Source organism: Lipophrys pholis, assembly GCF_963383615.2.
Source record: "Lipophrys pholis genome assembly, chromosome: 21".
Lineage (NCBI taxonomy): Eukaryota > Metazoa > Chordata > Actinopteri > Blenniiformes > Blenniidae > Lipophrys > Lipophrys pholis.
The window spans coordinates 677936-690490 of record NC_137649.1 but is presented as its reverse complement, the minus strand read 5'-3'; the positions used below and the strand labels follow the sequence as shown (position 1 = coordinate 690490).

Here is a 12555-nt window from a genome sequence, read left to right as displayed (position 1 = left end):
GAACAGTCAGAGTGGACAGTCAGAGTGGACAGTCTCAACATGCTTGCTTAATTCTGGACCTCCCCCAGTCTGGACCACCCCCAGTCTGGACCTCCCCCAGTCTGGACCTCCCCCAGTCTGGACCTACTTTTCGGTCTGTAGCTATCTGTCTACTTACCTCTTTCCCTCCCTGCTCCCTCACCGGGGCATCAGACAGACAGTACTCTCCCCCACAAGGGCATCAGACGAACAGTAATTCCCCCCCCCCCCCCCCACCGGGGCATCAGACAGACAGTACTCTCCCTTACTAGGGCATCAGACAGACCGTAATGCCCCCCCCCCACCGGGGCATCAGACAGACACTCGCTGCCGCCACTCGCTGCCCCCACTCGCTGCCCCCACTCGCCAGTAAACTTTGTAACTTTTAAACTGGACACGTGATTTGTGACTAAGCGGACCGGCACACAGTCCCACTCGATCAACTCACATTTGGCAGCACCACCTTATCACTGGATGTAGTTTGGTCTGCATTTCACTATCAGGACCTGGCAGACGCACCACAGATCGCACAGAGCACGTCCCACGGGACTTGGGGTTGGCGGAGAGCAGCGTGTCCCGGCTGATTGGCTGGCACCCGAGTCCTATGCTAGCCCCTGCTCCATGCTGGTACCTCCGGGACAGCAACATGCCTCTGGTCTACCCCACCTCAGCTCTTTGTCTCCTCGACAACCACCTCTGCCCAAACTGTCTGGACACTCTCAGACATGCTGGCATCCTCACCATGGTATGCTCCAGAACCTTCTCCTTCACACATCCTCACCATGGTATGCTCCAGAACCTTCTCCTCCACACATCCTCACCATGGTATGCTCCAGAACCTTCTCCTCCACACATCCTCACCATGGTATGCTCCAGAACCTTCTCCTCCAAATCCTTCAAGCTTTACTGTTAATTCAGATAATTGTAATTATTTTAACTATTAATTCAAATTCGTAATGAATAGTTTAGTATATCTCATGAGACTGATAGAACTGAACTGACTAGCATTTCCTGTTAAACAGGTGGAGCTCCCGAGGTGTCTGATACAGGTCAGATTACATTTTGAATAAAATCATTCATATCCATCTTTGCCCTTGTCTCTGTTCCTGTAGCCCTGGTCTTTCTTCCCGTAGCCCTGGTCTCTGTTCCTATAGCCCTGGTCTTTCTTCCCGTAGCCCTGGTCTTTCTTCCCGTAGCCCTGGTCTCTGTTTCCGTAGCCTTGGTCTCTGTTCCCGTAGCCCCGGTCTCTGTTTCCGTAGCCCTGGTCTTTCTTCCCGTAGCCCTGGTCTTTCTTCCCGTAGCCCTGGTCTCTGTTCCCGTAGCCCTGGTCTTTCTTCCCGTAGCCCTGGGCTCTGTTCCCGTAGCCCTGGTCTCTGTTTCCGTAGCCCTGGTCTCTGTTCCTGTAGCCCTGGTCTTTCTTCCCGTAGCCCTGGTCTCTGTTCTTTCAGCCATGGTCTCTCTTCCTCTAGCCCTGGTCTCTGTACTTTCAGGCCTGGTCTCTGTTCCTGCAGCCCGGTGCTGCTGGAACTCAGCAGTGGATTAATGTACACCAGCGCTCGGTGACATTTGTGACATTATTTATAGCAGCAGACTGCTGGAGGCTCCGCCTGCTGACACAGGCTCTTATCTGAAGGCCCAGAGACCAACCTGAGGAGCCTGAGGTGGTTATCAGCTAGAGAATCCCTCCACACACCATCCACCGCTGCAACCATCCACTGCAACTATTCATTGCTGCAACCAACCACCCCTGCAACCATCCACCGCTGCAACCATCCACCGCTGCAACCATCCACCACTGCAACATCCACCGCTGCAACCATCCACCGCTGCAACCATCCACTGCAACATCCACCGCTGCAACTATCCACTGCAACCATCCACCGCTGCAACCGTCCAGCGCTGCACCCATCCACCACTGCACCATCCACCGCTGCAACCATCCACTGCAACATCCACCGCTGCAACTATCCACTGCAACCATCCACCGCTGCAACCGTCCAGCGCTGCACCCATCCACCACTGCAACATCCACCGCTGCAACTGTCCAGCGCTGCAACATCCACCGCTGCAGTCATCCACTGCTGCAACGATCCACTCTGAACTGTCGTCTCTGGACGGGTTAACCCCCCCCCCCTCCCCCTCCCCTCCCTAGCCACTGGGTCACGTGTATGAAGGGGTTAATGTTAAGTCGGTTAGAGTGCAGCTATAATCCCTAACAAGTAGGAGTCTGTCAGTAGACTGAGGATTAGAACCTGATAGAGGCTCCTGGTGGTTCTGGACCTCCAGTCACTGAGGTTCTGGAGCTGGACCCGTCCCGCCAGGCTGTTTGTTCCGGGACAGAACTAGGCTGGACGGGTTTTCCTGTGTTTCCATTGACTAAAGTTGTCGATAAGGAAAACGTAACCACCGGTTATATTTGCCGTCACCCCTCCGGTGAGATACCGAGCACTGAGGAAGGGTCTCAGAAGGCGGAGTCACAATGCAGCCGTCTGCTGATTGGTCAGTGACGATCGTCACTCTCGACTTGCTCGCAACATTTGATTATTTCAACGGCCGTAAACCCTGCATTGTTGTTTACATACGCCGCTTTGTGCTCACTGGTTGTTTTGTTAACTGGTTTATTGAAACGTTGGCGCGACACTGCCCCCTGGTGTTCCGGTCAGGAGGAGGAGCTTCAGCAGCAGGTACCTTACCGACCATAACGTACCTTACTGTGCCATACTTTACCGTACCATACCGTACCATACAGTACTGGCCTGAACTGTATAGTGCCGACCCATACCGTACTTTGCTGTACCATACCTTACCATACTGTACCAAACCACACCATATAGTACTGGCCTGAACCTCACTGTGAACCCTAAGGATGAACTCTCATGGTGAATCTCATGGTGGATCTCTTGGTGAATCTCATGGTGAACTTCATCGTTAACACTCATCGTGAACCCTCATGGTGAACTATCATGGTTAATCTCATCGTAAACTCAATGGTGAACATCACAGTTAACTCTCATTGTGAACCCCATGGTTAACTCTCATGGTGAACCTAATTGTGACCCTCATAGTGAACCATCATGGTGAACTATCATGGTTAATCTCATCGTAAACTCAATGGTGAACCTCATAGTGAACTTCATGGTGAACCCCATGGTGAAATGTCATGGTTAATCTCATCGTAAACTCAATGGTGAACCTCATGGTGAACCTCACAGTCAACTCTCATGGTGACCCCCATGGTTAACTATCATGGTGAACCTAATTGTGACCCTCATAGTGAACTCTCATGGTGAACCTCACAGTTAACTCTCATGGTGAACCCCATGGTTAACTCTCATGGTGAACTGTCATGGTGAACTGGTAAACATCATGGTGAACCTAATTGTGACCCTCATAGTGAAACGTAATGGTCAACCTCATTGTGAACTCTCATGGTGAACCTCACAGTTAACTCTCTTGGTGAACTCTCACGGTGAACCCCATGGTTAACTCTCATGGTGAACCGGTAAACATCATGGTGAACCTAATTGTGACCCTCATAGTGAAACGTAACGGTCAACCTCATTGTGAACTCTCATGGTGAACCCCATGGTTAACTCTCATGGTGAACCTAATTGTGACCCTCATAGTGAAACGTAATGGTCAACCTCATTGTGAACTCTCATGGTCAACAGGTGAGGTTGACCTGCTGGTGAACAGGTGAACCTCATGGTGAACTCTCATGGTGAACTCTCATGGTGAACCTAATTGTGACCCTCATAGTGAAACGTCATGTTGAACCTCATTGTGAACTCTCATGGTGAACAGGTGAACTCTCATGGTGAACAGGTGAACCTCATGGTGAACTCTCATGGTGAACCTAATTGTGACCCTCATAGTGAAACATAATGGTCAACCTCATTGTGAACTCTCATGGTGAACCCCATGGTTAACTCTCATGGTGAACCTAATTGTGACCCTCATAGTGAAACGTCATGTTGAACCTCATTGTGAACTCTCATGGTGAACAGGTGAACCTCATGGTGAACTCTCATGGTGAACCTAATTGTGACCCTCATAGTGAAACGTCATGTTGAACCTCATTGTGAACTCTCATGGTGAATAGGTGAACCTCATGGTGAACTCTCATGGTGAACCCCATGGTTAACTCTCATGGTGAACCTAATTGTGACCCTCATAGTGAACTCTCATGGTGAACCTCATGTTCTCTTCTTACCTCCTTTTTCCAGCAGATCTGCAGCATCGTCACGACATCGTCCGTTAATCCCGGGGTGGAGTGCCGTCCGTCCCGCGGCTCTCTGCCGCTAAACTGCGGGGGTTTGCGGCTTAAGCTGAGGGGCGGCGGGGCGGAGAGAGACGCTCCTGAATCGCTGCACATCGATTACATCCACACTGAACACAACTCTACGGGAGGGATGGAGGAATGGAGGGAGAGGAGGACCGGAACAACTTCTCATGGACGACTGGACCGATCCCGGGTAGATCCTGTATTGATCCTGGATTGATCCTGGATTGATCCACTGTGGCACAACGCCGGAAGGAATGCAACGAAATAAATCCATAAACGGAAATCCTCCTTTCTACCGCTCAGAGGAAGAGAAAGAAGAAAACATTATCTCCACCGTTCTGCAGCCGCTGAGCTTCTCTCTTCTGACTGCAAATTACTGCAGAGCGGAAGTAGAGCAGCCTGACTCTTTCTCTAAGTCTCTCTACCTCTCTCTCTCGCTCGGTAAGAACACTGGAATGCCTGCAGTACACGAGACTGACAGCAGGGGGAAGCCGGGAGAGTGAGACGGCGGAGGAGAGAGGGAGCGGCGATAGTGAGTGGGGAGAGAGAGGGCGGTAGAGAGAGAGAGAGAGGGAGGGGAGGAAGAAAAGAGAGAGAGAGAGAGAGAGAGAGAGAGATGGAGAGAGAGAGATGGAGGGGAGGAAGAAAAGAGAGAGAGAGAGAGAGAGAGGGAGGGGAGGAAGAAAAGAGAGAGAGAGAGAGAGAGAGATGGAGAGAGAGAGAGGGAGGGGAGGAAGAAAAGAGAGAGAGAGAGAGAGAGGGAGGGGAGGAAGAAAAGAGAGAGAGAGAGGGGGAGAGAGAGAGAGAGAGAGAGAGAGAGAGCGAGTGGGGAGAGAGAGGGCGGTAGAGAGAGAGGGAGGGGAGGAAGAAAAGAGAGAGAGGGGGGGGGAGAGCGAGAGAGAGAGGGAGGGGAGGAAGAAAAGAGAGGAGGGAGAGCGAGTGGGGAGAGAGAGGGCGCTAGAGAGAGAGAGAGAGAGAGGGAGGGGAGGAAGAAAAGAGAGAGAGAGAGAGAGAGAGAGGGGAGGAAGAAAGAGAGAGAGAGAGAGAGAGAGAGAGAGAGGAGAGAGAGAGAGAGAGAGAGAGAGAGAGAGAGAGAGAGAGAGAGAGAGCGAGTGGGGATGATGAGAGGGCGGTAAAGAGAGAGGGAGAGCGAGTGGGGAGAGAGAGGGCGGTAGAGAGAGAGAGAGAGGGCGGGGGAGGAAGAAAAGAGAGAGAGAGAGAGGGGGGGGGAGAGAGCGAGAGAGAGAGGGAGGGGAGGAAGAAAAGAGAGAGAGGGGAGAGCGAGTGGGTAGAGAGAGGGCGGTAGAGAGAGAGAGAGAGGGAGGGGAGGAAGAAAAGAGAGAGAGAGAGAGAGAGAGAGCGAGTGGGGAGAGAGAGGGCGGTAGAGAGAGAGAGAGAGGGGAGAGCGAGTGGGGAGAGATGAGGGCGGTAGAGAGAGAGGGAGAGCGAGAGAGAGAGAGAGAGCGAGTGGGGAGAGAGAGGGCGGTAGAGAGAGATAGAGAGGGAGACGCGAAGTGGGGAGAGAGAGAGGGTGGTAGAGCAGAGAGAGAGAGGGAGGGGAGGAAGAAAGAGAGAGAGAAGAGAAGGCGGGGGGGAGCGAGAGAGAGAGGGAGGGGAGGAAGAAAAGAGAGAGAGGGAGAGCGACGTGGGAGAGAGAGAGGGCGGTAGAGAGAGAGAGAGAGGGAGGGGAGGAAGAAAAGAGAGAGAGAGGGGGGGGAGAGAGCGAGAGAGAGGGAGGGGAGGAAGAAAAGAGAGAGGGAGAAGGAGAGAGAGAGAGAGCGAGGGAGAAGGAGAGAGAGAGAGGGAGAAGGAGAGAGAGGGCGGTAGAGAGAGAGAGAGAGAGGGGAGGGGAGGAAGAAAAGAGAGAGAGAGAGAGAGAGAGAGAGGGAGAGAGGGACGGAATGAGAATGGAAGGGGAGAGAGGGGACTGTGAGAAAGAAATAGCAAGAGGGAGGGAGAGATAGAGTGAATGAATTAATTAAATAATGGGTTCAGCGGCAACTCTGGGGCAGGGGGGGCTGAGCGCCACCTGGTGTCACCAGTGAGGACTACATGCCAAATATGTTATTCTCTCTACAATATTTTCTTGTCTATGAATGAAACTTCCTAAAAAATAATTAGTGTGAAAAGATTTTACTTCCTGGCTGCTGCCTCAGGCTGTTTCCTCCTGATCCACTCTGATGGTTACAAATTATGTATTAATGAAAAATTATTAATTTGAAAAATGTCATTGTATATCTATTAATAATAAATCGGGGCACCACCTGATAAACTGGAAATAGCTAATACCACAATATCTGTCTCATTTGAAAAAGGTTTATTTAAGTTAGTTAATATTTCTGTGTGAAAATATAACAATCTTAAATAAAGGGGAAGGTGTGAGATCCCAGCACAGACTGTTACTGTGTGTGTGTGTGTGTGTGTGTGTGTGTGTGTGTGTGTGTGTGTGGTGCTACTATTGGGCCGGGTGGGTCCGGGCCCACCTATTCTGACCATGCTTGTGACCCAGGCCAGTGAGGAGTGAGTGATTTACATACTGGCAGTTCATCCAATAAGCAGCCTGAGGAAAGCTTGGAGTGAAAGCTTCTCAGCCAATCAGCGGCTTCTACCCTACGTGTGGACTCTTCAGCCTGCTCACTGGCTTCATCATCACCAGCAAGTGGTCCAATGAAATGAATGAAGCAAACTTATAAAACAAGGTCAATGAGACAGAGGTGAGTGTTAATTAGCGAAAATGAAACGCAAAGCAAACCGAAGCAGCTGTTTTCATTTCAATTCATTCAGAAAATAAGTTACAAGAGGAATAAGTTTTGATGGTTTTATCATGTTCTATTTATCCTGTTAGTTCATGTCGATACAGTTCGTTTGTCATTCTGAATTAAAAGCAGACAGTCCCCGGCCCGCCGTGCTGGGTGAATGAATGGAGAGAAACAGCCTCCAAAGTCTTTTTGTGTATTGAACGTTCAAAAGAGATAAATGAAGTTAGGCTCACTGCCAAGTGCCAACAATAAATAGGCTGTCCTTCACGCTCCCCAAGGCTCGCTCTCTCCCTCCTTCATGTCTTCATGTCGTTTCCTGGCAGGCGCTGCGTTCCGTTCACCTTCTCGACGTCTGCAGGTGCAGCTTTAGGACCGAACTTCCTGGTAGCCTGCTGGCTGGCCGAAGTCTGAGTTGTTTGGCGTGGCTGTAGTCTGGGTCTACTCTGGGCCTAGCCTGGGCTTGGTCTGGGCCTAGTCTGGGCCTAGTCTGGGTCTAGTCTGGGTCTACTCTGGGCCTAGCCTGGGCTTGGTCTGGGCCTAGTCTGGGCCTAGTCTGGGTCTAGCCTGGGCCTGGTCTGGGCCTAGTCTGGGTCTAGTCTGGGCCTAGTCTGGGTCTAATCTGGGTCTAGTCTGGGCCTGGTCTGGGCCTAGTCTGGGCCTAGTCTGGGTCTAGTCTGGGTCTACTCTGGGCCTAGCCTGGGCTTGGTCTGGGCCTAGTCTGGGCCTAGTCTGGGTCTAGTCTGGGTCTAGTCTGGACCTAGTCTGGGTCTAGTCTGGGCCTAGTCTGGGTCTAGTCTGGGCCTAGCCTGGGCCTGGTCTGGGCCTAGTCTGGGTCTAGTCTGGGCCTAGTCTGGGTCTAATCTGGGTCTAGTCTGGGCCTGGTCTGGGCCTAGTCTGGGCCTAGTCTGGGTCTAGTCTGGGGCTAGTCTGGGCCTAGTCTGGGTCTAGTCTGGGCCTAGTCTGGGCCTGGTCTGGGCCTAGTCTGGGTCTAGTTTGGGTCTAGTTTGGGTCTAGTATGGGTCTAGTATGGGCCTAGTATGGGTCTAGTATGGGTCTAGTCTGGGTCTAGTCTGGGCCTGGTCTGGGCCTAGTATGGGTCTAGTCTGGGTCTAGTCTAGGGCTAGTAGTAGTGACTATTGTAACTCTGTTTTCACCTGTTTGAACAAGTAAAGAAGCTTCAGATGGTCCAGAATGCTGCTGCCAGACCTTTGACAGGTGAACCTAGAACAGCCCACATCCCCCCTCTTCTTTCCAGTCTTCACTGGCTTCCAGATGTTCGTATTGAGTTCAAATGTTAGTGCTGACCTTCCGTGTGTTGCCTGGTCAGACCCCTCAACACATCACTGACTTGTTGTGCCCTACACTTCAGGGCGCCCCCTGCGGTCCTCAGGCCGCCCCCTGCGGTCCTCAGGCCAGGGTCTCTTAAAGATCCCAGAGACGCATTTTAAAACCGGGGGTGACCTGGAGTTCCAGACTCTGGAATAACCTGCACCAGTCCCTTCATGAGCTTGACTGTGTGGACTCTTTTAAAAAGCATCTGAAGACTGCACTTTTCAGAAATTCAATTCAATTCAATTCAATTCAATTTTATTTGTAAAGCGCTAAATCACATCAACAAACATCTCAAAGCGCTCTTACAATGATAGAGTACAACAGGACCCAACTAAACCCTTCCAAAGCAAGCAGGTGTAACAAGCAACAGTGGCCAGGAAAAACTCCCTCGCATGGAGAGAAGTTCAAGAACTCCCTCTTCAGGAAGAAACCGTGGGGCGGAGCCTAGACTCTGGAAGGACGGCCATCCGCCTTGACCGGTTGGGGGGAGAAGTACATGGGATAGGACAGGGAGAGAGAGGAAAGAAGAGGGAGAGAGAGAGGAATAGAAGAGGGGGAGAGAGAGAGAGGAATAGAGGGAGAGAGAGAGGAATAGAAGAGGGAGAGAGAGAGAGGAATAGAGGGAGAGAGAGAGGAATAGAAGAGGGAGAGAGAGAGAGGAATAGAGGGAGAGACAGAGGAATAGAAGAGGGAGAGAGAGAGAGGAATAGAGGGAGAGAGAGAGGAATAGAAGAGGGAGAGAGAGAGAGGAATAGAGGGAGAGAGAGAGGAATAGAAGAGGGAGAGAGAGAGAGGCAGACAGGCCAGATAAGTACAAATACTAAGAAAAGTCTATGATGAGCGTTGGTCTGATGATGAGCCAATCTCAGTCTGGAGTTTAAGGGCCGTGCCGTTGCGGTGGGGTCCCGGTGCTGTGGGGGGGGTCCCGGTGCTGTGGGGGGGGTCGGGTAGTAGGACCGTCGTAACTCCACTCTGTGAGTCTTGGGTCTGATCCCCTGGATCCTGCTCTCCTCCTGTCAGGGATAAAAAAGACGGCGGCAGTGTCTGGTGTCTACAGTAATGTTGTTACACAGAGAGAAAGAAAGAAAGACAAGAAACAGAACCTCCAAATGTAGAGTTCCTCCCTTTAACGGGAGAGAAAAAATCCCCTCAGCAGTCTAGGCCTATAGCAGCTCAACTTAGTGCTCCTATTTTATTCCTATTTTATTCCTAAGGATAAGCTTTATCAAATAGGAATGTTTTTAGTCTCCTCTTAAATAAACTAATGGTGTGGGCCCTTCGGACCGAGGCTGGTAGTTGATTCCAGAGTAAAGGAGCCATATGGCTGAAACTCCTGCCTCCTCTTTTACTTTGAAGGACTTTAGGGATTACCAACAGTCCTGCATCCTCAGAGCCAAGGGCTCGTGGAGGGTGATAAACTTCTAGAAGTTTCTCGATATAGGACGGAGCCTTCTGATGAAGAGTTTTATATGTGATCAGAAGGATCTTGAATTCTATTCTAGATTTAATTGGAAGCCAGTGTAAGGATGCTAAGACTGGGGAGATGTGCTCTCTTCTTCCAGTTCTGGTTAGTAAACCTGCAGCAGCGTTCTGCTCTAGCTGTAAGGTCCTAACAGAGGAGTTTGGACATCCTGACATTAGGGAGTTACAATAATCTAATCTTGAAGTCACAAAGGCAGGAAGCATTTGTTCTGCATCTTTGAAGGACAAGAAGTTTCTAATTTTTGCAATATTCCTTAGATGGAAGAAGGCTGTCCTGGAGACATGTTTAACATGGGAAATAAAGGACAGATCCTGATCAAAAATAACACCCAGGTTCCTAATATCACTGTTAGAGGTTAAGGTAATATTATCTAAGGTAATCAGACTATCTGAAAAGTAATCCCTGAGCTTTTTAGGACCTAGGATTAGAACCTCAGTCTTGGATGTGTTGAGCATTAAGAAGTTGATAGACATCCAGGACTTAACGTCCCTGAGGCAGGACTCTAGTTTAACAAGTTGGTCGGCCTGATTGGCTTTAATTGATAAATATAGCTGAGTATCATCTGCATAACAATGAAAGTTAATGCTGTGTTTCCTAATTATATTTCCGAGTGGTAACATATAGAGATTAAACAATATGGGTCCGAGGACGGAGCCTTGTGGTACTCCACACCGGACCCGTTCATGCATTGAAGATTTGTTATTTACATGAACAAATTGAAAGCGGTCAGATAAATATGATTTAAACCAGTTTAAGGCTAAGTTTTTAATGCCGACGGCATCTTCTAATCTCCTTAAGAGTATATTATGATCGACAGTATCAAATGCGGCACTAAGGTCCAGAAGAACTAAAACCGATAGAAGACCTCTATCTGAGGCCGTTAGAAGGTCATTAGTAACTTTTAGCAGTGCAGTCTCTGTACTGTGGTTCATTCTGAAGCCGGACTGAAGGTCCTCTAACAGATTATTCTCCTGCAGATAATCCTGGAGTTGTTTAGCCACTACTTTCTCCAGAACCTTTGACAGGAAAGGAAGGTTGGAGATGGGCCTGTAGTTTGAGAGAAGGCTTGTGTCTAAGTTTGGCTTCTTAATGAGAGGTTTAATAACTGCTAGTTTAAAGGATTGGGGCACATAGCCTATTGATAGAGACTGGTTAATAATTGCCAGTATAGAATTATTGAATAGTGGCAGTGCCTCTTTCAGAATTCTAGTAGGAATTGGGTCCAACAGGCTAGTAGTTGGTTTAGCAGAAGAAATAAGGGAATTTAGTTCGACTAGTTGTATTTGCTGAAAGCATTCCAGATGACTGTTAGGTTTAACCAGTTCCTCTGTTATGGGGCTAACGGACGGTAGGGTTTGATGGATGTTATCCCTAAGCGTTGTAATTTTATTTTGAAAGAACTTCATGAAGTCCTCACTACATATATTGTTAGGAATGGTGGGCTCAACGCTATTTTGGTTCTTGGTCAGTTTGGCTACAGTACTGAAAAGAAACCGAGGGTTGTTTTTGTTTTCCTCTATTAAGGATGAGTAGTAATTAGTTCTACTTCTACTCAGAGCTTTCTTATAAGTTTTGAAGCTATCCTTCCAGGCTATATAATCTAGCTCTGTTTTTGTTGAACGCCAAGTTCTTTCTAATCTACGGGAGCGTTGTTTAAGCTCGCGGGTTGATGAGTTAAACCATGGGGATGACTTTTCCTGTTTTTTCATTTTCATTTTTTGAGGAGCTATGTCGTCTAGCGTTGTTTTTAGCATATCTGTCAGACTGTTTGTTAGGTATTCAATGTCTGAGCTAGCAACAGTATACGGGTCAGGAAGATTCACTACTGATTCTATAGCAGAGGGAATTCTTTCCTTGAATTTAGTTACTATGTTATCAGAGAGAGACCTGGTTAACACGGCTTTAACCGGAGGGTTAGAACTATTTAGAACAAAGTCAAAGGTTATTAAGAAGTGATCTGACAGGAAATCATTGTGAGGAGAGATGGTCAGATGCTCTATATTCAAACCATAAGTTAGAATAAGGTCTAAGGTGTGTAGATGTTTATGGGTAGGCCCGTCTACTACCTGAGAGAAACCTAGAGAGTCAAGTGTAGATCTAAAGCTGCACTGAAACTATCATTTTCTACGTCAACATGAACATTGAAGTCTCCTACCATGATAACCTTATCTTTAGTCAGGGCTAGATCTGACAAAAATTCAGAGAATTCAGTTAGAAAAGTTGAATAAGGTCCAGGAGGACGATAAATGATTACAAATTCTACAGAATTTACTATTTTATTTGACGGGTGTCGCATGGTCATGCTCAGACTCTCAAAAGAACTAAAGTTGGGTTTTGGGTTCATGTTAATTAGTAACTGAGAGTTATAGAAAAGCTTTTAGTTAAATTGATTTTAACTTTGATTTTCTTTCATGATGAGGCTCCTGGTGTTTTAAAGTCACAGGTTTTATTATCCACGGTGTGATGTTGCTGCTATTGGTTTAGTTTCACCTTGTTGTACAGCACGTTATCATTTTATCTGTGAAAAGCGCTTTATAAATACAATTTACTTACTTACTTACTTTCTGCACGGTAGTCGGGCTCTGAGGTTTTGAATGGTGTGAACTCTCCCTGCTCGGGGTTCAGTCCGATCAGCGCCACCTATGAGCCCGATGTGTTCAACTCTGGTGCGGCACCCC

At 48.7% G+C, this 12555-nt stretch overlaps 1 protein-coding gene across 2 annotated transcripts in view; it reads right to left on the bottom strand.

Annotated features, from left to right (window-relative positions):
• Window positions 1-4731, bottom strand: part of lrfn2b (leucine rich repeat and fibronectin type III domain containing 2b) — a 31363-nt gene extending 26632 nt beyond the window's left edge. Inside the window, exon 1 of one of the 2 annotated variants that reach the window (XM_080490768.1) lies at window positions 4232-4731. In XM_080490768.1, the coding sequence (XP_080346894.1) occupies window positions 4232-4393 (162 nt within the window). In that variant the 5' untranslated portion in view covers window positions 4394-4731. The remainder of the gene's footprint in view (window positions 1-4231) is intronic. The other variant, XM_080490769.1, reaches the window with a different exon arrangement.
• Window positions 4732-12555: the final 7824 nt, after the last annotated feature.